Raw genomic sequence first — 26,731 nt, 5'->3', positions numbered from 1 at the left:
CAGCACTCTCGATCGACCCCCCTGAGGTCTCCATGGTCGATGTTGAGCCTACAGTAGAAGAAGTGAAAGCAGCCATACAATCCCTGAAGAATGGCAGGGCACCAGTAGTGGACCAAATCACCACAGAAGCGATCAAAGCCGGGGGAGATGTACTGCTTCGCTGACTACACTCACTCCTCAAAACCATCTGGTGCACTGAACAAATTCCGTTAACATGGAGGAAAGCCATTATCGTACCGATCCACAAGAAAGGTGATAACCGGGACTGCAAGAACTACCGTGGCATCAGCCTCCTTTCCATCATCGGAAAGGTCTTTATGAAGATCATCCAGTCAAGACTGCAAAAACATCGCGAGCAAACCAGTCGAGAAGAACAGGCAGGATTTAGACCCGGGCGAGGATGCTGTGATCAAATCTTTGCCATTCGTCAGCTGATGGAGGAGAGGATCCGGTGTGGACAGCGAACCGTCATTGTTTTCATTGACTTTAAGTCTGCTTTCGACTGTGTTCACCGGCCTGCCTTATGGAAACTACTAGAGGTTGAACATGTACCTCGAAAAGTCATCACACTCCTCCAAACTGCATACAACGGTTTAACCAGCCAGGTGCGCATCCAGAACGATTTATCTGAGGAATTTATCATCCAAACTGGAGTCCGCCAAGGGGATGTAGCCTCCCCGTTGCTTTTCAACATCGTGGTCGACGCCATTATGAGGCAAGCATTCAGAAACAGACAGGGCATACAATATGACAAGGATCACTATGTGACTGACCTGATGTTTGCTGATGATAGTGCTATCCTTGCCGGTAACGACGCTGAAGCCACGGACATCCTCTACGACATTGCCCGCATTGCCCGGCCATACGGTTTGAAGATCAATGCTGGTAAGACAAAGGCCCTGACAACAGATGGGTCGCAAGCCACCATCTATCTCGAAGGCGTCCAGATCGAGCAAGTGCAGGACTTTAAATACCTTGGGTCGCTGGTCCAGGAGAAGAAAGTTGCATCCACCATGGAAATCCACAGCAGAATTGGACAGGTGGCCACTGCGTTCGCCTCGCTCAAATGGTGTCTGTGGAAGAGGACCAACATTTCCACAAAGACTAAAATCCGACCCTTCCGGACTTTGATCCTGCCCATTCTTCTTTACGGATCGGAAACATGGATTTGTCTCAAGTTATATTTGAACAAACTTGAGGTATTCCAAATGCGATGCCTGCGGCAGATCTTGGGCATCTCTCTTCGCGACCGCATCACTAATGATACCATCCGCGCCAGATGCCAACAGCAACCAACCATTGCCGACCAAATCCAGAAGCGAAGGCTCAGATGGTTTGGCCACGTATGTAGAATGGGCACGAACAGAATACCATCCACACTCCTTTGGAGACAACGACCCACCCAATGGAGCATCCAACGGACCGCGCCTAGGAAAACGTGGGCCAAGCAAGTGGAAGATGACTTGAAGAGCCGACGTCTCGACCTTAACCAGGCCAGGACTGAAGCCATGGATCGTAAGGTATGGAAGAACATCACAGAGCAAGTCCGAAACCCTGCGGCAACTACAGCAGCATACTGGTTGCGTGGCCAACCGCCTCCCCCAGCTGCCAGCTAAGGACCTAAGAAGAAGAAGAAGAAACTTCAGTTGCCACTTCTTAGCCCATCTGCCCAAATTATCTAGATCCTGTTGCAGTAGCACACTGCCATCACTGTCATTAACAACCCTGCCAACCTTTGTATCATCTGCAAACTTCGACATTAAGCCTGATATACCTTCATCATTATCATTGATAAATATACAAAACAACAGTGGACCTAACACCGAACCCTGTGGGACTCCACTAATAACATTAGTCCAAGAAGAGCAGCACCCATTGATAACCACCCTCTGTTTTCTCCCACTTAACCATCCTTTTATCCATTGTAGCAACTTACCCTTAATACCATTCTGCTCCAATTTGTACAATAGTCTTCCATGCGCAACAGTGTCAAAAGCTTTCCTGAAATCCAAATATATGATATCAAAATTATTTTTTGCATCCAGTTCCTTCGTAACCACATCATAATATCCTATCAAATTTGTCAGACAAGACTTTCCCTTAACAAACCCATGCTGTGTCTGAATTATTGCTGCAGTCTTGTCTAGATGATCCTGCAATGCATCTTTAACCAGCGACTCCATTATTTTACCCGGAACAGAAGTTAAACTAACTGGTCTGTAATTACTCGTGTCACCCTTCGATCCCCCCTTTGTGAATTGGGGATACATTTGCACATCTCCAGTCAGTGGGACCTCCCCTGAGTCCAAGGATGCTCTCATAATTATGGCTAAGGGTTTGCTTAGTTGCTTTGCCGCCTCCTTTAATATAACTGGATAGATCCCATCCACCCCAGGTGCTTTTCTTACGTTTAACTTCAACAATTTCTCTTCCACTTTGCTCTCAGTTATTACAAGATCATTAAGCACCCTGCTACAATTTGATAACCTTCTGCCATTTTCAAACCTTAATAACTCCTCATGTGTGAATGTAGATGCAAAATACTCATTCAGTTTGTTTGCTATCTGAGCAGGATCATCAACAGTCTAGGATCACCAGTCTAGGACACCATGGTAGAAGATCGAGCATGCAGACTGGAATGCCTTTAGACATTTGGCCATGTTTAATACCACCACAGTCATGCAGGAGCCAATTAAAGCACATCACAGAAAGTATCGTCCAAGCAGCAGCAGTTGCAATTCCAAGGATATCAACCTGGTTTCCACATTTTCCAAAACCATGGTGGAATGAAGAATGCACAGCAGCTGTGAAGGCTCAAAACAATGCATTGAGAATATTTCATCAGTACCCCACCAAAGATAATTTAATAGCCTTCAAATGTGCCCGTGCCAAAGCAAGTTACATCAGACGTCAGAGCCAAGATGTTTGGCTCTGACATCTGATGTACGGAATCTTGGATCCAATATGCATCTTCCCTCACATGGGCTGCCAATTCCAAAGCCATCTGGGGCAAAGTTCGGAAAATGAAGGGCAAATACACATCACACCTTTCGTTGATCCTTGAACATAATGGATGTACAATTGCAGGCCTAACTGCAGTCGTAAACACTCATGGGGAGACATTTGCTAAAGTGTCTTCAGAAACATCATACCCTCCAGAGTTCCTGGCACTCAGACAAAGATCAGAAAAACAGCAACTGAAGCTGTATTCAAATGGCAGTGAGGAATACAATCAGCCTTTTACATGGTGGCAGCTGAAAGCGTACTCTCCCTCTCCAAGGCCAGTGCCGTTGGGCCAGATAATGTGAATTATGAGATGACTAAACATCTTTCATCAGAATCCATGGATCTCTTTCTCTGTCTCTATAATAGAATGTATACTGAAGAGCACTTTCCAGACTCATGGCATACAGCAACTATCATTGCCTTTCTGAAACCAGGAAAGGATCCAAAAATTACCGTCCTTTGCTCTGACCATCTGCTTGTGCAAGATCTTAGAAAGAATGGTTAACTCTTATATGGCATTTAGAAGCTAGTGACCTCCTTTCCAGGACACAGTGTGGCTTCCAAAGGAACAGGTCAACACTTCACCATTTAATCTGACTGGAAACATCTATTCATGATGCTTTCCTGAAATGTGAGTACCAGGTGTCAATTTTCTTTGACGTGGAAAAAGCATATGACATGTCTTGGAGATACGGAATCTTAAAGGACATACAGGGTGATTCACTACCAGTGCGACAAACTTGCAGGAGGTGCAGGGGGCACAAAGACGAATCGGAATCACATAGCATTGGTCCGAAATGCCTTCATCATGTGGTAGAGGAAGTTGAATGGGAGGTCGCATGAACAGCGATCCTGCTGGAAGTCAGCATTTGTGAACCGGTTCCCAAGGCAGTAGGATGGACGAGTATTCAAACGTTGAACTGGCCGACATGCACCTCGCGTATGGAGCTGCTGACTGTAATGGGTGCACCGCTCTGCGCTTGTACCAGGAATGTTTCCCGCACAGGCGTGCTCCTCATCATACGATTTTCGCATGTGTGCACAGAAGGTTACGTGAGACTGGTTGTTTCGCGAGAGGTACCATGAACCGAGAGCGAACGACGAGGATGCCAGACAGTGAGGAGAATGTCCTACATCTTGCAGAAGGCAATCCGAGTACGAGTACTCGAGCGATAGGCCAACAATTGGGTATTTCCCAATCCACTGTATGGAGGATACTGTCAACAAACCAAATGAGTTCATACCATCTGCAATGCGTCCAGTCATTGGAGCTTGCGGATTATCCACTCCGGAGGACTTTTGCTACTTGGTTTCTTCAACAGAAACGATTCACAAATGCTGACTTCCAGCAGGATCGCTGTTCATGCGACCTCCCGTTCAATATCCTCTACCGCATGACAAAGGCATTTCGGAACCTGCAATGCTATGTAATTCCGATTCGTCTTTGTGCCCCCTACACCTCCTGCAAGTTTGTCGCACTGGTAGTGAATCACCCCCTATATAACTTTAGTCTTAGGGGACACATTGCCATCTTTATTAAAAATTTCCTCTCTAACCTGTCTTTCTAAGTTCATGTAGGATCCGTGAACTTATGCGGTTAGTTAAGAAACACATAAAATCTAAGGAATGGTATCCAGTTGACATTGAAACGTTGAGTCAGTTAGGTGTGACATATGCACTGAGAAAAAAAAAAAAAAAGCCTGTAACACTCCAACTCTCAAAATTGAGAGTTGGAGTGTGTTGAATGCCTAATCACTTTGATGAGCACAATGAACAGCTGTACAGAGTGAGCCAGAAAATCAGATTGTCTTATAATGGGGGATTTTTACTTCCCAGGTATTGACTGGAACATTATTATAATTAGCCATATGGTGCAAGGAAGCATTGAGGCTTTTGCTGCACCAGCCAAAAAAAAAAAAAAATTGAGTTACCGTGTGAGTGAGTGAGAGAGAGAGAGAGAGAGAGAGAGAGAGAGAGAGAGAGAGAGAGAGAGAGAGAGAGAGAGAACAAAAGTCAGAAGTAGAACGGAATCACCAAGAAAGAGAAGAATGATGATATCCAGCTCAGCACCCTGGGTGTGCCAAGCCCGTACTTACCAAATGTGAGCTATTTGGTTCTTGTGGGTTGGTCACTCACACACTAGTAAAGCTTTTGTGGATTTATGGGATGATTGTTTTCTACAGCAGCATGTTTCAGAGGCAACAAGAGAGTATAATACAAAGGGTACTAGGAAAGTTTTGCAATACAGCTTTGTTTATTTAATTTTTTCAAAGTAATTTCCTCTACATTCAATACACCTCTCCATCCTCCGAAACCAATCTTTAAACCAGTTCTGCCAAGTTTCACTAGGGAGTAAAGCACACTCGTTGTCCCAAGCCCGTAGAAGGTCCTCATCACTGGAAAACCGCCTCCCTTTTAGCTTCATTTTCACATGCGGGAACAGTGCAAAGTCGCAGGGAGCAAGGTCTGGACTGTAGGGAGGGTGCTCGAGAAGTTTCAGTCCTGTCGTGGTCAAATATTCGGTGCAGGCTTTGGCGCGGTGAGCTGCAGCATTATCGTGATGGAGGTACAAGGTGTCCATTCTTGACTTTGGCCGCAGGTTCTTCAAAGATCCAATGACTTTAGGCAGGCATTGTTCAGTATACCACTTAGCTGTGACTGTCTTCTGCGTGTCCAAAATGACACGTTCCACAATTCCACTCGATTTGAAAAATACAGCTATCATTTTCTTCTTTACAGATCGGGATTTTCTGACAATTACGGGTGTGTCGTCATCATCAAATACCCAAACTTTGTTTTGAGCCTTGGTCGGCAGATCGTAATAGTACAGCCAAGTCTCGTCACCTGTCATGATGTTGTTCACATATCGAGATTGTCCCTTATCAAACTTTTTTAACATCTCCCAGCACCAAGTCACACATCGTGTCATCTGCTCTTCAGTCAGTTGATGCGGCACCCAGAGAGAACAAAGTTTCTTCACGTGCAAATGATCTTGCAGAATCGAACGAATTGCTGGTGCATTTAGGCCCAAAGTATCCGCTATCTGTTGGTAGGTCACTCGCCTGTTTTCGTCAAGCATTTTCCTCACAGCAGTAACGTTTTCCTCCGTAACTGACGCTCGTGGCCTTCCCGGCCTCTCAGAATCCTCCAGAGTGAAATTTCCCCTTTGGAATTCTCTATACCACCTGAATATCGTTGTACGATATGGACAATCATCATCTAGTGCAAGAGTCATTTCTTCTAAGCACTGGTCTATGGTTAAACCACGCACGAAATTATACCGCAAAACTGTCCTTATCTCATTTCGTGACCACGATGCCATCGCAAGCACTTTACACTCTCACTACTAATGAATAACTGAGCCCATCGACTTGGCGCGGCGGCTACTATGCACGTATGAACATGTCTCAACATGTAGCAACAAGCAGCTTCCTGTGATTCGTTGTTGCGTCATATTGCAAAACTTTCCTAGTACCGTTTGTACTCTTGATCTGATTATCAGTAGTGATTCTTCGTGCATTAAGAATCTACAGATAAAGGAACCTTTAGGTGGCACTGATAACAGTGGGCCGATGTGGGATTTACTCAACGATGTAACTACCATCAAGGGTAAAGAGAAGGAATTTTGCTTTCGTAAAGTTGTCTACAGTGGTCTGAGACAGTTTTTAAATTCTATACAGTGGGACAAACTGATAATATTGCCAACAGCAAATTATGAATGAGAAGCATTCAAGGAATTAATCTTAGAAGCTAGTAGGCTTTTCCTACCAACTAAGAAATATTGTTCAAGGTTTAGGCCTAAATGGATAACAGATGAACTAATGATACTCATGGCAGAGAAGAAAAATGCAAGGGATGCATATAAATTCAGATGACACAATTATCAGAAGGTTAAGCTGGCGAAGGCACATTATGAGAAAACTTTGGCAAAAAATGCAAAGTGGAACAGCAAAGAATTCTCTACTTATGTAAACTTTAGAAGGAAGGGGATAACTCAGATTGGTCCACTTGATATTGGTGGTTCGACTGTTGATGATCCTGCTCAGGTAGTTGACAAACTCAATGAGTATTTTGCATCTACATTCACACTTGAGGAGTTATTCAGGGAAGGGAATGCCAGAAGTTTATCAAACTCTGGCAAGGAGCTAAATGATTTTGCAATAACTGAGATCATAGCGGAGGAGATATTGTTGAAGATAAACATAAGAAAGGCACCTGGGGTGGATGTGATCTATCCAGTTATATTAAAGGAAGCATCAAAGAAAGTAAGCAAACTCAACCATAATTATGAGAGCTTCCTTGGACTCGGGGGGGGGGGGAGGAGTCCCCATGGACTATAGATCATCTAAACAAGACTGCAGTTATAGTTCAAACACACCATGGGTTTGTTAAGGGGTAGTCTTGTCTGACCAATATGATTGGACACTATGATGTGGTCACAAAGCAACTGGATGCAAAAAAATAATTTTGATATCACATACTTGTAATTATAGGCCTGTTAGCTTAACTTCTGTTCTAGAGAAAAAGTCCCCATGGACTATAGATCATCTAAACAAGACTGCAGTTATAGTTCAAACACACCATGGGTTTGTTAAGGGGTAGTCTTGTCTGACCAATTTGATTGGACACTATGATGTGGTCACAAAGCAACTGGATGCAAAAAAATAATTTTGATATCACATACTTGTAATTATAGGCCTGTTAGCTTAACTTCTGTTCTGGAGAAAATAATGGAGGCACATGTTAAAAAAACTCTACAGATTGTCTATAAAGTGATAGCTCAAACTGGAAAGTTATAGCTCAAACACAGCATGGATTTGTTAAGGGGAAGTCTTGTCTGACCAATTTGATTGGATACAATGATGAGGTCACAAAGCAACTCAATGCAAAAAATAAATTTAATATCATATACTTGGATTTTAGGAAATCTTTTGATACTGTTTCACATGGAAGACTATTGTACCTATGGATAAAGGGATGGTTGAGTGGGAGAAGACAGAGAGTGGTAATCAATTAACTGTACATTATATAATGGACACTGCTCCTAGTGGACTAATGTTATTAGTGTAGTTCCCCAGGGTTCAGTGTTGGGCCCATTGTTGTTTTCTGTATATATTAATGACAGTGATGAAGGTATATCTGGCTTAATGTCCAAGTATTGCAGACAATACAAAGGTTGACAGGATACATTACCGAAAGAGAATCTAGAAAAGTTGAGTAGATGGGCTGAGAGGTGGCAACTGAAGTTTAACATTGACAAATGTAAAGTACTGCATATGGGTAGGACTAACACCAGAGTAACATACCAACTGTGTGATACTACGCTCAGGGTAGTGAAGAACTACCCTGAATGTAGTACAAAAAAAGACCTAGGGGAAATTGTGCAGTCAGGCATGAAGTTTTCTGAGCAGTGCAGACAGGCTGCAAGAGTAGCTCATGGTGTCTAGTCAATAACATACAGGAATGAGGAGGTGATTATCCCCTCATATAAGGCAGTGGTCAGGTGACACCTTGAGTACTTCATACAGGTCTGAAGACCTCATTTTAGGAAGGATGTAGAGTTTCTGAAACAAGTACAGAGAAGTGCAACTAGATTGGTGAATGGAAAAAAGGGTTGCTCTTATGAAGAAAGGCTTAAGTGCTGCAAATTGCAGCGTCTGGAGACTAGGCACATGCAAGGTGATCTGATTAAGTTGTATAAGGCCTTTAACGGTTTGCGCAAGCTCAATGCTGATGGGATTCTTATTGTTACCCAGATTACTCTCCTGAGAGGGACATAAATTCAATTTGAGGAAAGATAGTTGTAGAATAGATGCGCAGGAATTTGCCTTTAGCCAGCAGGTGGTTGATTGCTGGAACAGACTTCCATGGCAATGTGGAAGTTGACAGCTTAAATAAATTCAAGGCAGAACTGGACAAACATTTGGAATGAATGGATGGAAAAATGGGAAGGTGTTTTTTTTTTTTTTTTTGGCTGATGTGGTGGTGTAAGTTGGCTTTCTTGCAACATATGCCTCTAATAATGCTAATACTCACTTCCAAAGGCATTGACTCTATAGATACTTATTATGTAGTGCAGTGTTTTATCATACGTATTATGATTAGAAATTGACAACTGAGAACTTTTACCTATTGTAAAAAATTAACTGTACATTATTTACTCCCAATTATAGTTTTTATATATGTTTGTGATGCTACTCATTGTTATTTACTGAAACACAATGTTGTACATGCTGGACAGTAAATTTTTTTTCGTGTGGGTATCCAACACTCGCTATCTAAAGTTATTTGTGTGTTTGCCCTTCCAATATTTCTCGTTTTGTTGCTGCACTGACTGAAATAAGATGCCGCACGATTTACGTGCTGTTCCTTAAAAGTGTAAGGATTAGCAAAACATCCCCTGTCTTTTATTATTTTATTGGCTTGTTTTGATACTTTTTTCTGTTTGATCATGCTACTTCAACTTTATTACTTTTTTCCTGTTCTGATACACCCACCCTTTGTTATAAGACTATATTTTAAAGCGATAGATGTGCCTCTCCCTCTGTTCGAAGAGTATTGGTCCCACGTCCATGTGCATGTAAAAGAACAGGTGCATGTATACTTGCGTGTACACCAATGCTAGGAGTTTGGTAAATAAATTTGATGAATTTGAGGTATTGCTCAAAGCATCAAAGGCGGATATTGTTGGGATATCAGAGACATGGTGTCACACAGATATAAGTAATCAGAACTGGAATTTGGGGAGTACAACGTCTACATAAAGGATAGACAGGATAGGAAAGGAAGAGGGGTTATGCTATTAGTTAAGAAACACATAAAATCCAAGGAAGTGAATGATGAGTATAATAAGAAACTGTACAGGGAAATAGAGGGGGCCAGTAAATCAGAGAGTCTTATAATGGGGGGTTTTAATTTCTAAGATATTGACTGGAATTTGTGGGTTGGTCACTCACACACTAGCAAGGCTTTTGTGGATTTATTGGATGATTGTTTTCTAAATCAGCATGTTCGGGAAGCAACTAGAGGGGGAAATACTCTTGATTTGATTATCAGTAGTGATTCTTCATGCATTCAGAATCTGCAGATACAGGAACCACTAGGTGGTGGTGATCACAGTGTGCTGAAGTGGGATTTACTCAAGAAGGTAACTACCATCAGGGGTAAAGGGAACGGTTATTGCTTTCGTAAAGGCAACTGCGAGGGTCTGAGACAGTATTTAAATTCTATACAGTGGGACCAACTGATGATGTTACCAACAGCAAACTCAAAATGGGAAGCATTCAAAGAAATTATCTTGGAAACTACTAGGCTTTACATACCAACTAAGAAATATTGTTCAAGGTTCAGGCCTAAATGGATGTCAGATGAACTAATGAGACATATGGCAGAGAAGTAAAATGCATGGGATACATATAAATTAACATGTGACACAGAAGCCTATGATAGATATAAGTTGATCTGTAACCAAGTTACAAAGGAGGTTAGGCAGGTGAAGGCAGATTACGAGAAATCTTTGGCAAGGGATGCAAAGAAAAACAGCAAGGAGTTCTTTACTTATGTAAACTCTAGAAGGAAGGGGATGAATGAGATTGGTCCACTTGATATCGATGGTTCAACTGTTCATGATCCTGCTCAGGTAGCTAACAAACTAAATCAATATTTTGCATCTACATTCACACATGAGGAGTTATTCAGGAAGGGGAATGCCATAGATGGAATAAACACTGGCAGTGAGCTAGATGATCTTGTAATAATTGAGAGTAAAGTGGAGGAGAAATTGTTGAAGATAAATACAAGAAAAGCACCTGGGGTGGATGGGATCTATCCAGTTATATTAAAGGAGGCAGCAAAGGAAGTAAGCAATCCATTTGCCATAATTATGAGAGCTTCCTTGGACACAGGGGAGGTACCCACAGACTGGAGATGTGCAAATGTAACCCCAATTCACAAAGGAGGATCAAAGGCTGACACAAGTAATTATAGATCTGTGAGTTTAACTTCTGTTCCAGGAAAATTAATGGAAGCACTGGTTAAAGAAGCACTGCAGGATCCTCTTGACAAGAATTCAGTTATAGCTCAGACACAGCATGGTTTTGTTAAGGGAAGGTCTTGCCTGACCAATTTGATTGGATACTATGATGTAGTCACAAAAGAATTGGATGCAGGGAATAACTTTGATATTATATATTTGGATCTTAAAAATGCTTTTGATACTGTTGTACATGGAAGACTGCTGCACAAATTGGAGTAGTGTGGCATTGGTGGCAAATTATTGCTATGGATAAAGGGATGGTTGAGTGGCAGAAGACAGAGAGTGGTAATTAATGGACACTGCTCATCGTGGACTAATGTTATTAGTGGAATCCCTCAGGGTTCAGTGTTGGGTCCATTATTGTTTTCTGTATTTATGAATAATATTGATGATGGTATATCAAGCTTAATGTCCAAGTTTGCAGACGATACAAAGGTTGGCAGGGTTGTTAAGGACGCTACTGATGCTATGCTTTCTGCAACAGGATCTGGAAAGGTTGAGCAGATGGGCTGAGAGGTGGCAAATGAAGTTTAACATCAACAAATGTAAAGTACTAGATATGGGAAACAACAACCCCAGAGCAACGTATCAACTCTGTGGTTCCACACTGACAGTGGTAGAGAATGAAAAGGACCTGGGGGTAATTGTGCAAGCAAATATGAAGTTCTCTGAGCAGTGCAGACGGGCTGCAAGAGTAGCCGATGGTGTCTTATCAATGATATACAGGAATTTTTCTAGCAAGGATAGGGAGGTGATTATTCCCTTGTATAAGGCAATGGTCAGGCCGCACCTTGAGTACTGTATGCAGGTTTGGAGGCCTCATTTCAAGAAGAATGTAGAGCTGCTGGAACGAGTACCGAGAAAGCAAGGTTAGTGAACGGAACGAAGGGTTGCTCTTACAAAGAAAGGCTTAAGTTTTGCAAATTACAGTGTCTAGAGATTAGGCACCGGCGAGGTGATCTGATAGAGATGTACAAGGCATTGAATGGTTTGAGCATGCTCAATGCTGATGGGATACTGCCTCTTGCTGAGAATAATCACCTGAGAGGGCATAAATTGAAATTGAGGAAAGACAGATATAGGATTGATGTGCGGAAATTTGCCTTTAGCCAGCGGGTAGTTGGTTGGTGGAACAGACTTCCATCCCTTGTTGTGAAAGTTGATAGCCTAAATAAATTTAAGGCTCAGCTGGACAGGTATTTCAAACGAACGGAGGGGTGAAGTGAAAGGGGTTTTTTTTTTTTTTTTTTTGGCTGATGCTGCATAAGCTTGCTTTCTTGCATCATATGCCTCTACTAATGCTAATGCTTGTTATTTTCAGTTTCCTCACAGCTGCGCTCTGAAATAGTCAGAAAACTGTGATTGTGAGCCTTGACATTGTTGATTGTTTTTTTATCAATGGACAAGTTCCTGGTAAGTATTAGTAATGGCCATGGTGCCTATGGCTTATGTTGTACCAGCCAAAAACAATAATAAATAATAATAATAATAAAATGAAATAATAAGAAGAAAATTTTTATAAAAATAATAATAAAAATTAATAAGAAAAAAGGAAATGGACAACCTATGCATTTCCCCTCCTCCTTTAGATAATTATCCAGCTGACCTTAGAATTTCCCCAGACTGTCAGCCTCTACCACCCATGTAGCTAATAACTTATGCCAGTAATTTATAACTTGCTGGCTAAAATAAAACTTCCTGCAATCCAGTCTAAACAACTCCCCCCCGTAACTTGAAATTATGGCCCCTAGTTCTAGAATCATTTTTAACCTTGAAAATTTCATCCTTATTCATTTTGCTTATGCCTTTTAGAGTTTGATACACCTCAATCAAGTCTCCTCTAAGGTAACTAGTTTCCAACTCTGCAACCCACATATTCGAAGTCTTTTCTCATATGGATGCCCCTTTGTCAATCTCACCAGGCAAGTTACCCATCTTTGGACCCTTTCAAGAAAAGAAGAACAGTGTCATTCTTTAGGTGCGGTCTCCATACTTGAACACAGTATTCCAAGTGTGGTCTAACAGTAGCCTTATATAATGGGATTATGACGTCCTTGTCTCTAGTAGCAAATGTTTGATAAATCATCAATAGGATACCATGGGCCCACCTTGAAACCAGTCTACAATGCTCGGAGAACTTCATATCTGACCTATCATAATACCCAAGTCCCTTTCCTCCATTACCGGCTTTAGTTCAGCTCAGCCAAGTATATAAATTATGCCGACCGGGCTAGCCAGGTGGGTAAGGTGCCTGCCTGGCAACCCAAAGGTCGCGGGTCCGAATCCCGCCTCGGGCTTGGATCAAAGTACTGCAAAAACCTTGGGAGGTGCACTATGGCCACAGAAGCCGATGCGCCAACAACTACCAAAAAAAAAAATAAATTATTTTGGGGTTACTGTTCCCCAGGCGTAATACCTTACACTGTGCTGGATTAAAGCATAGTTGCCATTTTTCTGACCATCTCTGAAGTCTATCTAGATAATTCTGAAGAAACTCTGCTTGGTGGCAATCATTAACTACTCTACCAATCTTTACATCATCTACAAATTTAGACATCACACCCTCTATCCCTTCATCGATGTCATTTATGAAAATCAAAGACAAGAATAGTCCTAATACTGATCCTTGGGGAACCCCCCCCCCACTTCTTACATCAACTCAATCTGAGGAATAACCGTTTATCACAACCCTCTGCCTCCTGCCGTGAAGCCACCCTGCTATCCATCTAAGGATTTTTCATATGATTTCAACCAGTTCTAGCTTATAAAGTAACCGCTCATGTGGGACTGAGTCAAATGCTTTGCTGAAATCCAAACAACATTGAAATTATTTCCCCAAGTCCAGCTCTTGAGTGACCCTCTCCAAATAGCTAAGCAGATTAGTTAAACATGATTTTCCCTTTACAAAACCATGCTGAGTATCCTTCAGAATTCCATTTCTATCCAAGTGATCCTGAATTCCACCCTTGAAGTCTCCATGATTTTCCCTACTACTGAAGTTAGACTAACCATCCGGTAATTTCCAACTTCACTCTTAAAACCACCCATATGTATGAGATACATTGGCACTTTTGCAATCCAACAGAATCACTCCTGAGTCCAGTGATGCTCTCATAATTAGCCTCAATGGTTCAATGCATTCACTTGCTGCCTCCCTTAAGATTATAGGGTATATGCCATCAACCCCAGGAGCCTTACTGGCCTGTAGGCTTGAAAGTTTTTTCACTAAATAAATGTATGAAATTTCAACATCATTAATTACATTTTTTTCAACTTCACTCCCAGAATTTCTCATTGACATGGAGGGTTTTTCTTCTGTAAATATCAATGCAAAGTAACTGTTGAGTTCATCTGCAACTTCAGCTGGGGTATCTAATACTATCCCACGTCCATTACATAAGGGTCCGATCTGGTTTGTTGTTCTCTTCTTTGCATTTATATATGTGAAGAATTCCTTATCCTCCTCTCTTTGCCAGTGATTTCTCATAATCTGCCTTTGCCAGCCTGCCTTTTCAGTGGTATTATTACAGATCAATTTGTAGCTGTTATAGGCTTCAGTACTTTTTATTACTTTGTAACTTTTCCATGCCATCTTTTTCTGCTCAAGTAATTTGGCAACTTCATTATTCATCGAATTTGGAATCCTCCTTGTGGAATATTTTTTAATGGTATATAAGCATTCAAGACTTCTGTGATTAATGTTTTAAAGGTATACCATAATTCAATTTATTCACCCTCTGTGAGATATCTACCCAGTTAATAGAGGCCATGTAGCACCTTAAAGCATTGTAATTTCCTTTCCTGAAATAACCCATTCCTTTGCCTTTAACTACTGCTACCTCTCTCTCTTCATCATCCACTATAGAATTCCGTGATCACTTCCTGCTACTGGTTCCTATACTGTCAGCCCTATTATGTGATCTAGTTCATGGGTGATGATTAAGTCTAGAGTATTCTTTTCCCTAGTACTTTCCCTGACATGTTGATTCAAATAACAATCATCTAGTTGATTTAAAAATTTTGTCCCCCATGTGGAGTTTCCTTCCCATTGCTCCTCAATTAGAGGAAAATTGAAATCACCCATAATAAGACATTCACACTTACTTGCCCATTCCATTTGCATGTAGAGGCTCTCATCATAATCTTCACAATCACCTGGCCTGTAGATTACTCCCACTCTCATTATACCTTTGCTTCCAACTATTTTATAGCGCCTCCATAGCCAGGTGGGAAGGAACAGCAGTGCGTAGCACACACACTTCTTGATTAGACCGGGGATTCGAACCCGTCACCACCAAATACGAAGGATGTGGAAAGGTCAAGGGAATGACCACCGCATATTCCCGAGTAATATGGCCTTTGTTGCTAATGCTCCTAAAAACCAAATGACAACAAATAACAACCAACTATTTCACACCATACAGATTCTGTACTAGCATGCAAAACGTCTGAATCCGGGAAAGTTTTCGTTGTGCTCAGGCTACTTTTGAGAAGAAGCATGACTCCACTGCCCCTTCTGTCTTCCCTGTCCTTCCTAAATACATTATACATACTGTAATGAAACTGATCATCCCTTATCTCCAGGTGGCACCATGTTTCAGTAAACCCTATTATGTCAGCGTTACTTATCCTAACCAGCAATTCGAATTCACTCATTTTATTGACAACACTTCTGACACTACAGTATAAACAATTAAGACTTGGTGTTCTTGTATAATTAACTACCCTGACATATCCCTTAAAGTTATTTAAGCTCGCTTCCCTGGCATTCATTTGAAACGCTTTTGCCCTCAGAACATCTTGCTACTATGTTTTGTTACTGTAACAAACAAATACTCTTGAGATACGTGCAAGAGTTAATTTAACCAATACTTTCAGATAAACGCATATCTATATTACCATTTTCCCCCCAAACTAGCAGTTTCCCTGAATCTTTAAGGTATCCTCAATGGTACTGGCAAAAACATTTGCACCACCTCTGTTTAAATGTATCCCGTCTCTGCAAAACAGATTCCTTCTGTCTACAAGGGTGGGCCAAGCTGATAGAAATTTTCCCCCAAAAGACTTGCAGAGCCCTTCAAGTCTTGAATTAATCCACAAGGCTTTCAGCATATAATCACTCCTATCATGCCTGGGCAGAATTGCAGACTCATAGACATTGGGACCTAACTCACAACATATCTTTAGCATAGTCCTATATTTGTCTAACAAATTGTCAGATTGTAATGAGTATTCTGTCCAAGAGTGTAAGTACTGAAAGTGCCAAGTCCAAAAAATAGGAACAAAAATTAGTGTGCAGACAGTATAGTGATAACTATTTTTTTTTTTTAGATTTTTCTGGTGTGGTGATAAAACATGCCCAACCCCCCAGTGTCTCGTGTGCGGAGAAAAACATATTCCAGAAAAAGTACAGGAAGCTAGCTATAAAGTAGCAGAACTTATTGTAAAGCCAATAAGCCACATACAATAGCTGAAACTTTGTTAATGCTGGCTTGAAAAGAGATGGTGAAAATAGTCCTGGGCCCAGAAGCTGCTAATGAAATTTCAAAAATTCCACTCTCAGCTGACATCGCCGAGTCAGTGATATGTCCAGTGACATTGAAGACATTATGAAGGAGAAAATCAACAGCAGTCAGAAGTTCTCACTTCAGATCGACAAGTCCACAGATGTTAGCAGTCATGCTCAACTTCTAGCCAACATTCGATTCATCGATGGAGATGTAATTGCAACAAATTTCTTTTTTTGCAAAGTACTACCCAAGCGATCCACCGGTGAAGAAATATTTCATGTTACTAATGAATATAGCTCCAAAATGAATTAAGTTGGAAAGATTGTGTTAGTGTTTGCACAGACGGAGCCATTTCCATGACAGGTCGAGTTAAAGGCTTTGCAACTAATGTGACCATTGTCTTATTCACCATGAAGCCATTGTTGCCAAATCTTTGACATCTGCTCTAAAAGTTGTGCTGGACGAGGTAGTAAAAGTCATTAACTTCATCAAATCACAGCACCTCAATTTGCGGCTTTTTTCCAGTTTATGTCAGGAAATGCTACTCTTGCTATACACAGAAGTACGATGGTTGTCACATGGTAAAGTGTTAGCGCACCTTTTTGAACTTAAGAAGGAGGAGGTACAGACCTTTTTTAACAGTTGAGGGACATGCGCATGCAGAGTTATTTGCAGATAATGAATGGGTGACCAATTTGGAATATCTTTCCGATATTTTCGTTCACTTGAATAAGCTGAACCGAAAAATGCGAAGGAAGAATGAAAATCTTTTTATGAGTATGGATAAGATTCAGGGCTTCAGAATAAGCTGGATTTGTGGATACAATGCATTGGAAATGGGTTGTATTTCAGAAAAATGTATGGCCACTGGTAATAAAGTGGTGATGGACTTCATTAAAGAACATTTAGATAACTTGCAGCAGAAGTTCAAGGATTATTTTGGAGAGAGCATTTGGAGATTTCGATTGGATTCATGATCAATTTGTTGCAGATACAAAATCTCTTCCAATGAATGTACTAGAGGCACTAACAGATCTGAAGGCGGAAGAACATTGCTATTAAAACACCCTGAAGTGCAATTGGACATATTTTGGTTGTCAATAAGGAAAGAATACTCGGCTAGCTCTGAGATGGCAATTAATATGTTATTACTATTTTCAACTGCATATTTGTGTGAACTGGACTTTTCAACTTTGACTGAAATTAAAATGTCAGAGGGAGAGAGTCAAATCCATTGATGAAGAAATGTGGCTTGCGTTGTCAATGATTCCGCCACGCACCAGCCGTCTGTGTTTAGCAAAGCAGGCACAAGTATCACATTGGAGGTATGCATAGTTATTTGACTTAATACTAATGGAATTTTTATTTTTTATTTATTTATTTTTTTTTTTTGTTTTGGCATTGCTTTTGTACAGTGATTTAGGGTTCATAAAATGTTAATATATGCAGGAGCCAATTTCCATTGGATTGTAGGAACAATAATAATTGATTCTATTGTGACTTATAGCATATTCAAATTAACATTGCCATAAACTATGCTTTTTGGGGGATTAAGATTTTGATGTGCCATGTTGTGTCACTTAAGGTATTCAAGAAAAGGTTGCAGAGCGCTGGTGTGTGTGTGTGTGTATGTGTGTGTGTGTGTGTGTGTGTGTGTGTGTGTGTGTGTGTGTGTGTGTGTGTGTGTGTGTGTGTGTGTGTTCTCTTTTGCAAACCTACCTATAGCAGGACATGCAGCATTAAGAGATGACTTTGCATGTATTCATTGCAAAGAGAATGAGGAGGTTCTGATGGGATTATTATGAGGGCTAAAAAAATAGGATGGATGCCCTCAAAGGATTAAAAGAGGACACATCAAGCACACAGCTACCCAGCTCAATGCTTGAGCCGTGCTCCAGTATCAGACAACACAAAGACATTCTCCACAGCAGAGATTCTTGTTAACACAGGAAGTAGCTATAGTTGGTTACTCGATTGTCAGGGAAGTTGAAAATGTATTGTACAAAAAGGACAGGTGGAACAGCACCAGGTTATGTCTGCCTGGAACTAGAGTAGATGACATTGAAGAGCAGCTATCGTCTTTTAAGGACACAAAAGGTGATATTACTTTAACTTGTCAGTACTAATGATATTAAGAGTAAGAGATCTGATGATGTAATTAACAAATACAGAGCAATACTAAGAAAAAGTTGAGTTAGGATTGAAATTGACATTATCTGCCCATACATGATAAAAGAGAGTACATGATGAGAGCCCCTTTAATCAATTCTGCATTGGAGAGACTGTGCAAGGCATGTGGGATAGAATTTTTCCCAGCATGGTCTGTTCTGTTAACAGGAGAGACTGTTTTTACAGGAATAGCATACACTTAAATAGAAGGGGTGCAAGCATACTTGCTGATGCTGTTAGAGGCAATTTTAAGTAGGTCAGAAAACTGCAAGCTATGGGGGATACACAGATTAACAGCAGTTACCTGTGGAAGTGTAAAGTGATTCTTGCAGTGCTTCTATTGGAACAAGGTATTGGTGATTTCAAGACATGCTAGGGTTTATGTGCAACAAGCAAATATGTAGGCTAAGTTAGGGTTACTTAGAGTAAGAAAGCCCCAGGGAAAGATGAAGTTACTGTAGAGTTGTTAAAATTGGGAGGAAGAGACATAACACAAAAACTGGCAGGGCTCTTCACAAAATGCATTAGAAAAGGTGTGACGCCTAAGCAGTGGAATAATGCAATCATAGTTTTGCTGCATAAGAAAGGAGATAAATCAGAAATTTGAAATTATAGACCAATTAGCTTGTTATCCTACATCTACAAGTTGCTCACAAGGGTCATTACTAACAGATTAGAAAGAATACCTGATGAGAATCAACCGAAAGAGCAAGCTGGCTTTAAGACAGTATTCTCAACTATGGGTCACCTTCACGTAATATCACAGCTAATGGAGAAAGCAAATGAATATAAAACACCATTATGCCTAGCATTTGTGGATTATGAAAAGGTATTTGACTCCATACAGCATAATGCAATGTTTCGGGCCCTGGAAAAACAAGGCATAGATACCCCATATATTATGATTTTGAAGAAAATATTTGAGAACGCTACCTCCTTTATTAGACTAGACAAAGACAGCAAATTTAAAATCAAAAAAGGATCTCGACAAGGAGACACAATATCTCCGAAGCTGTTTACTGCTGCCCTTGAGGAAGCTTTCAGAAGATTAGACTGGTTGCAGAAAGAAGTCAATGTGAATGGAGAGTACCTAAACCATTTATGATTTGCAGATGACATTGTGGTCAAAAGCCACGAGCCCAAAGAATTTGAGGAAAATCTTAATCAGTTATGCACAGTTAGTAAGAATTTTAGACTAAAGATGAATATGGCTAAAACAAAAGTAATGATGAACAAGTATGCCACAGAAAGGAATATTATGATGGAAGGAGCAGTAATTGAAAAGGTGGAGTCATATACTTATCTGGGACAAGTTATTAGCTGTAATAATGATAAATGGCTGGGAAGTCAAGAGAAGAATAAATTTTGGATGGATAGCATTCAGGAAATATAGTCACATACTGAGGAACAATATCCCAATTTGTCTGAAACGTAAAATAATGAATCAATGTATACTCCCCATCATGACTTATGGAAGTGAAACTTGGGCACTCATCAAAAGAATGGAAGAGAAGCTGAGAACTACACAGCGAAGAATGGAACAAATTATATTGGGAATCAGACTGTTAGATAAGAAGAGAAACACATGGATTAGGCAGCAAACTCAAGTAAAGGACATTCTTATCAAAACTAAAGAACTAAAATGGTCTTGGGCTGAACACATAGCTTGAAGACATGATGACAGATGGACTAAGAAAATAACAGAATGGTACCCAAGAGGAGCTAGAAGAAAACAACGGAGATGGACGGGTGAAATGCATGAGTTTGTGGGTAGTAAATGGATGGTCATTGCACAAAACAGAAGGAACTGGAAAGTTGCTGGAGAGGCCTTCATCCTGCAGTGGATTGAAAACGACTGATGATGATGATGAATTAGAGTAAAAACAGTTGCAGGTATACAAGTGTGTACACCAATACTAAGTGCATAGTAAATAAATTTGATGAATTCAAAGTACAGTAAACTCCCCCGCTATTCGCGGGGGTTACGTTCCTTAGAAATGCCACGAATACTGAGTAATGACTTCCATAGTAATAAAGGGGTTCCGTTCCAAAGTATGAAATATATAAGAAAAACTAGTCTAAAATTTTGTCTATGTATGTATTATATGTACCTTCATAATATGACTATGTACATAGACAGTATATAGTGAAATGCAAGCATATGGCATCGAAATGAAAATAAGAAACAATTTAATATTAAATGTAATATTTATTAGAAATTTCAAACCAGCTGTTCTGTTGTTATTTGGTTTTTAGGAGCATTAGCAACTAAGACCATATTGCTCCGGGAATATGCGGTGGTTATTCCCTGACCTTTCCGCATCCTCCGTATTTGTAGCTCATGGGCTCGAACCCCGGTCTAATCAAGAAGCAAGTGCTACGCACTGCTGCTCCTGCCCACCTGGCTACGGAGGCGCCCTTCAAACCAGCGGCTTTGCTAGCTAAAAAACTTATCCTGCCAGTGCTATCACCAGTTTCGCTAAAGTGTTGATGAAGGAGTTTTGCCTTTTCATGAATGATGAGTGAACTTAACGAAATTTTATTTTGAGTTTGGTCTTCTATCCACAGATTTAAAGCTTTTTCCACTTTTTTCTAATTTAACATCACGAGTTACAGAGCAAATTTTTGATGCAATTAGTGCGTCTTCACGGACACTACGGCGGATTTTTTCTTCCAATTTCTTGATTGATCGTACCATTGACTCATTGATTTTATAATGTTTTGCCACTGAGAAGACATTTTCACCATTAGAAATTTTATCTAATAACTCAATTTTATTCGCTAATGTCATCACCTTATTTGATCTTTTCACATTTCCCTTGTTATTCGTAGCCATATTTTTGTACTGGTTAGAAAGAACTTGTCCACAATAAAGTCACTTTCTTCCATTAACACACTCGAAAAAGTCTGTTTTACACTGCAAAACGGTAGATTTATCATTTTTGTAAGCATATCAATTTATAAATTGATAAATTTATTCAATTTATAAGCATATAAATTAAAAGCAAACAGCGAAACCTTCCATGACAAGCGCATAACACATACTGAACAAGAATTAGCGAGAAACATCCACGCTCGCAATTTTGTCACCTCTCCCCCCACCCACTGAGCGCTGTTTTGACTTGGAAAGATAATTTTAGCCACGCCCATGTTTTTTTATGGCGGAAAATGTTCACAGCACTTTAAAATTCGCATTTTTGTAGGTTTTATATTAAATCAGCGACCGTGAATACAGATACCATGAATAGAGGGGGTTTACTGTACTTATCAAGCCATCAAATGCAGACAGTTTGGTGTCACTCAGATATAACAGCTTAGAATTTGAATATTATTATTATTATTATTATTATTACCAGCCATATGGTGCAAGGAAGCTTGAGGCTTATGCTACAGCAGCCAAAAAATATTCCCCAAGTTATCCTGAGAGAGAGAGAGAGAGAGTGAGTGAGCCAGAAGTAGAAAGGAATACCAAGAGAAGAATGATAATATCCAGCTCAGGACCCTGGGTGTGCCAAGTTCATACTCACCAGATGTGAGCCCCTGGGGTGATGGGGAGTACAATGTGTACAGAAAGGAGACAGGACAGGAGGAGGAGGAGCGAGGAATTATGCTCTTAGTTAAAAAGCCCATGAAATCAGCCAGCAGATAAGCACTGGGAAAATAAAAATGATGATGAATATAAATAAAAAACAACTGCACATACATATAGTGGGCCAGTAAATCAGAATGTCTTATAATGGAGGACTTTACTTTACAGATATTGACTGTTCCTTGTTGATTGGTCACTCACACAGTGCAAGAATTTTGTGGATTTATCGGATGATTGTTTCTACACCAGCACGTTAGAGAGGCAACAAGTGAAAGCACCTCTTGATCTGATTATCAACAGTGACTCTTCATGCATTAAGAGGCTGTAGATAAAAGACTCACTAAATGGCAGTAATCACAATGTATTGATGTGGGATTTACTTAAAGTTGTAAATACTATCAAAGGCAAACAATAGGGCTTTTGTAAAAGTGACTACAATGACCACAAACAATTTTTAAATTCAATGCAGTGGGACCAACTGCTAAAGTTACCAACAGCAAATTCTAAATGGGAAGGATTCAGGGAATATTATCATTGAAGCTACTAGGCTTTTTATACCAACTAAGAGATGCAGTTCAAGGCTTTTGGCAGCAAAGAAAAGTGCACAGGATGCATGTAAATTGTCAGGTGATACAGATGCTTGCAGTAGATATAAACAAGTCTTAATCACATTAGTCCACTAGATCATGTGGATTAACTGCTGATCCTGTTCAGTCACATGAGGAATTTTTTAGGGATGAGCATGCCAGAAGTGAACCAAATACTGTTGGGAACTGAATGATATTGTGATAATTGAGAGGAAAGAAATGGAGGAGTAATTTTTTAAATTAAATGTAAAAATGGCACCTGCTGTGGATGGGACCTTATATATTCCAATTCTCAAAGGGAGACGAGTAATTACAGACCTGTTAGCCAGATTCCAGGGAAAATAATTTTTAACCAGTGTCACTGGTTAAAGAAGATACAGGACCAACTAGTCAGGAATGCACTTACTCTGCAGTCACAGCATGGATTTGTTAAGGAGTGATTTTGTCTGACCAATCTGTTTGGATACAATGGCACAGTAATAAAGGAACTGGATGCAAAAATAATTTTAACATCACAATACTTAGATTTCAGAAATGCTTTTGATACTATTACATATAAGAGACTGCTATACAAATTGGAGCAGTGTGGCTTCCTCAGAGATTCAACCCATTCATAAAGCTTAGTGTAATAACACCAGGCTTTATCAGCAATGTGGCATTAAGGGTAAGTTGCTGCTGTAGATAAAGGGATCAAGTGAGAGAAGTCAGAGTTGTTATCAATGGGCACTGCTCATTGAGTCTTCTCTCCCCAGTTGACAGTTTGCTGGCTTATTGTGATTGTGGTCTGTTGGCTGATCTGAGCTCTTCTTTGTATAGTTCTGCGACTGTAAATGGGGCATTTTTATATATCAGAATGTAGGGTATGAAAAGAATTTAAGATAAAGTCCAGTGTATTAATGAATGAAATGAATCTCTGAGAAAGCAGTAGATGCCTTAGAAAGTATTAAAACTAATGACTCAACTAGCATTGCCATTTTTTCAAATCATGTTGTTGAAACACGCAGCAGGACTTGGGAAAACATAACAGAATAGTCCAGTAAGTTTCATACATGTAACAGGTTATTACACTATAATTCATTGAACTAATATATCGTGTAATACTGTGAGTTAAAGGTTTTAACATTGTTAGACTGATTTCATAATTAAGAAAATTATTACGATCATATTATTTTTGGAATTATTTGACTCCATCTCATTAATATAACTTGTTTTATGCAATAAAAACAATATATTGCAATTTTTTCAGAGTATGTTAGCTGATATCTCCACAATGAAAGTAATCCCTTTACTTCAAGGAGTCCTCTGTTCATCTAAACCTGAAGCAGAAAGAATTGGATTATTTGAAGAGCTATAAAGCAAATTTACTTGATATTCTTTATATTATTTTATACGCTGAGTTATGAAGAGAAATTATTGCATGAAGGTAAATATTCTGAATGACAGATTGGTGTAGATAAAATATTGCTTTAATTTATCTTGATTGCTTTAAATTATAATATATTGTAATATATAACTGCCCGTAAATGCTTCAGTGTACATAAAAATAAACTTTTTTTATGATGAGTTAAGTTAAGTCTTCCTTTAAATGTAAGCAGGTCTGTTCTTACTTTATAACTGTATTCTCGTCTTTTTACCAAAAGATGGGAATACAGATACAGTTATGCACAATTAAAGTACTTAGTATTATGATTTTCACTTATATTCAGGTATGCTTATACTCATATTACATACCAAATCAAATCATACCATGCCAAATCAAATCCTCCTTCAAATTCTATAAAGACCATAAGAATATATTTATCAGAAGAATCGTTGATGTAGTTCAAAAGATATCATGGTGTCCACTGTAGAGTGCCCCTTCTTAAATCCATAAATTTTGCCAACAGTTTCTCTTGCTCTCAGCAATAGCCTTATGAAAAGCCTTTCTTCTCTTTATAAACATTTTCAAAAGATTCCACATCAACACTAGAGAGAGAGATGTCATTTTTTTCATATACTTTCCTAGCCTGACATGCTTTAAATCTAAGAGCCGAAAAAGCTGGAGGCCACTAAGGGACTGACAATTTCTTAGTCTGTTTGGAGTGCACAGAAGCTTGGAAAATATGATACTGTACATAATTTACACATGCATAAGCTGTCATAGCATTTCAGCTCTCACCAGCACCCTCTCTATTGTCACTATCGAAACTAGTCAAATGATTTTTAAAATTGTTCCAGTTAACACTGACTGTGCAAAATCTAGACAGGTCACTCATGGCCAAGCCCTGTTCCCCACCTTCCAAACTTGGACCAAAAGAAATTGAACAGTGGTCACTATTTACTAATTCAGGATTCACTTCCCAATTCAAAACAGAATTGCACATATGAAAAGATGTCACGGTAACGAGTGTCACACTTGGAGATATAGAGTAGATGCTCTTGAGGAAATTAATAAGAGGGACTTATCAAGCTCTCAGCTGCCAAAATCAATGCCAGAGCTCACTCCTGTGCATCACGCAACACATGTGCAATCTTCAAGGCAGAATGCACTGGTTCCACAGGAACTAGTTATTGTTGGTGACTCTATTGTCAGGTCTCCCCAAAAAGGATAAGTGGAACAGGACCAGGGTATGTTTGCCAGGGCAAAAGTTGATGACATTGTACAGCAGATATCTTTTAAGGGCACAAAAGGTGATATTGTTGTACATGTTGGCACTAATAACCTAAGAGTAAGTGATCTGCAGATTTAATTAACAAGTATGGGTCAATGTTGAAAAAAAGTTGCGAGCTACAGTTGAATTTGAAAGTTTCTGCAATTCTGCCCAGACACGATGGGAGGGAGATATGATGAGAGCGTTGTCAATCAATTCGCCCCTGGAGAGAATGTGCTGGGTTCATGGATAGAATTTTTTTCTGTGTTGTCTCTGCTTGCTAACAGTAATGAGATACACTTAAATAGAAAGGGCGCAAGAATATTTGCTGATGCTATCAAGGCACTGTTAGGTGGGTCAGAAAACTGCTAGTTTGGTGGAATTCAGAGACTAAAAGATTAACAGTAGCTGCAGTCAGAGGTGAAAGCATTACTTCTGGCATTACTTCTATTGTAATGAGCAGCAGCAGCCTAGAGAACAAGTTGCTGGGTATTTCAAGAGCTGCTGGGAATTTTTCATGGAACAAGTAAATACATGAGCTGTGTTAGGGTAACTAAGAGTAAGAACAGCTGCATGTATACTTGCATGTACACCAATGGTAGAAGTACAGTAAATAAATTTGATGAATTTGAAGTGCCGATCAAGGCATCAAAGGCAGATATTGTTGGGATATCAGAGACATTGTCTCACACAGATATAAGCAGTGCAGAATTGGAATTTCAGGAGCACAACGTGTACAGAAAGGGTAGGAAGGGAGGAGGGGTTATGCTGTTAATTAAAAAAAAAAAAAAAAACATAAAATCTAAGGAAGTGCATCCAGTCGACATGGGTGGAGCAATGTTGAGTTAGTTTCATGTGACATAAACACTGGGAAAGGGAAAATGAGAGTAGCTGTGTGTTATAGGCCTAATAACTCTCATGAGTGTAATGAACAATTGTGCAGAGAAATAGAGTGGGCCAGTAAATTAGAATGTCTTCTAATCGGGGATTTTAACTTTTAAGATATTGACTAGAACTTGTGGGCTGGTCACTCACATGCTAGAAAAACTTTTGCGGATTTATTGGAGGATTGTTTTCTACAGCAACATGTTCGAGGGGCAACCAGAGGGGGGTGGGGAATACTCTTGATCTGATTATCAGCAGTGATAACTCATGCATTAGGAATTTACAGATAAAAGAACCACTAGGTAACAGTGATCACAGTG

The 26,731-nt window shown here is 39.9% G+C and overlaps 1 protein-coding gene across 1 annotated transcript in view; it reads left to right on the top strand.

The window, feature by feature from the left end:
* The window catches only part of LOC150089580 (TBC1 domain family member 19), a 456,806-nt gene extending 432,556 nt beyond the window's left edge, over positions 1-24,250 (top strand). The window contains exon 18 of the mRNA XM_090390037.1: positions 24,143-24,250. Within this exon, the coding sequence (XP_090246163.1) occupies positions 24,143-24,250 (108 nt within the window). The remainder of the gene's footprint in view (positions 1-24,142) is intronic.
* The last annotated feature ends 2,481 nt before the right edge of the window (positions 24,251-26,731 follow it).

The sequence above is a fragment of the Mastigoproctus giganteus genome, chromosome 2 (genome assembly GCF_048544385.1).
Source record: "Mastigoproctus giganteus isolate SK-2022 chromosome 2, ASM4854438v1, whole genome shotgun sequence".
In the NCBI taxonomy this organism is placed as follows: Eukaryota; Metazoa; Arthropoda; class Arachnida; order Uropygi; family Thelyphonidae; genus Mastigoproctus; species Mastigoproctus giganteus.
Note: the sequence above shows the minus strand (reverse complement) of the source record. Positions and strands in the feature narration are given on the sequence as shown.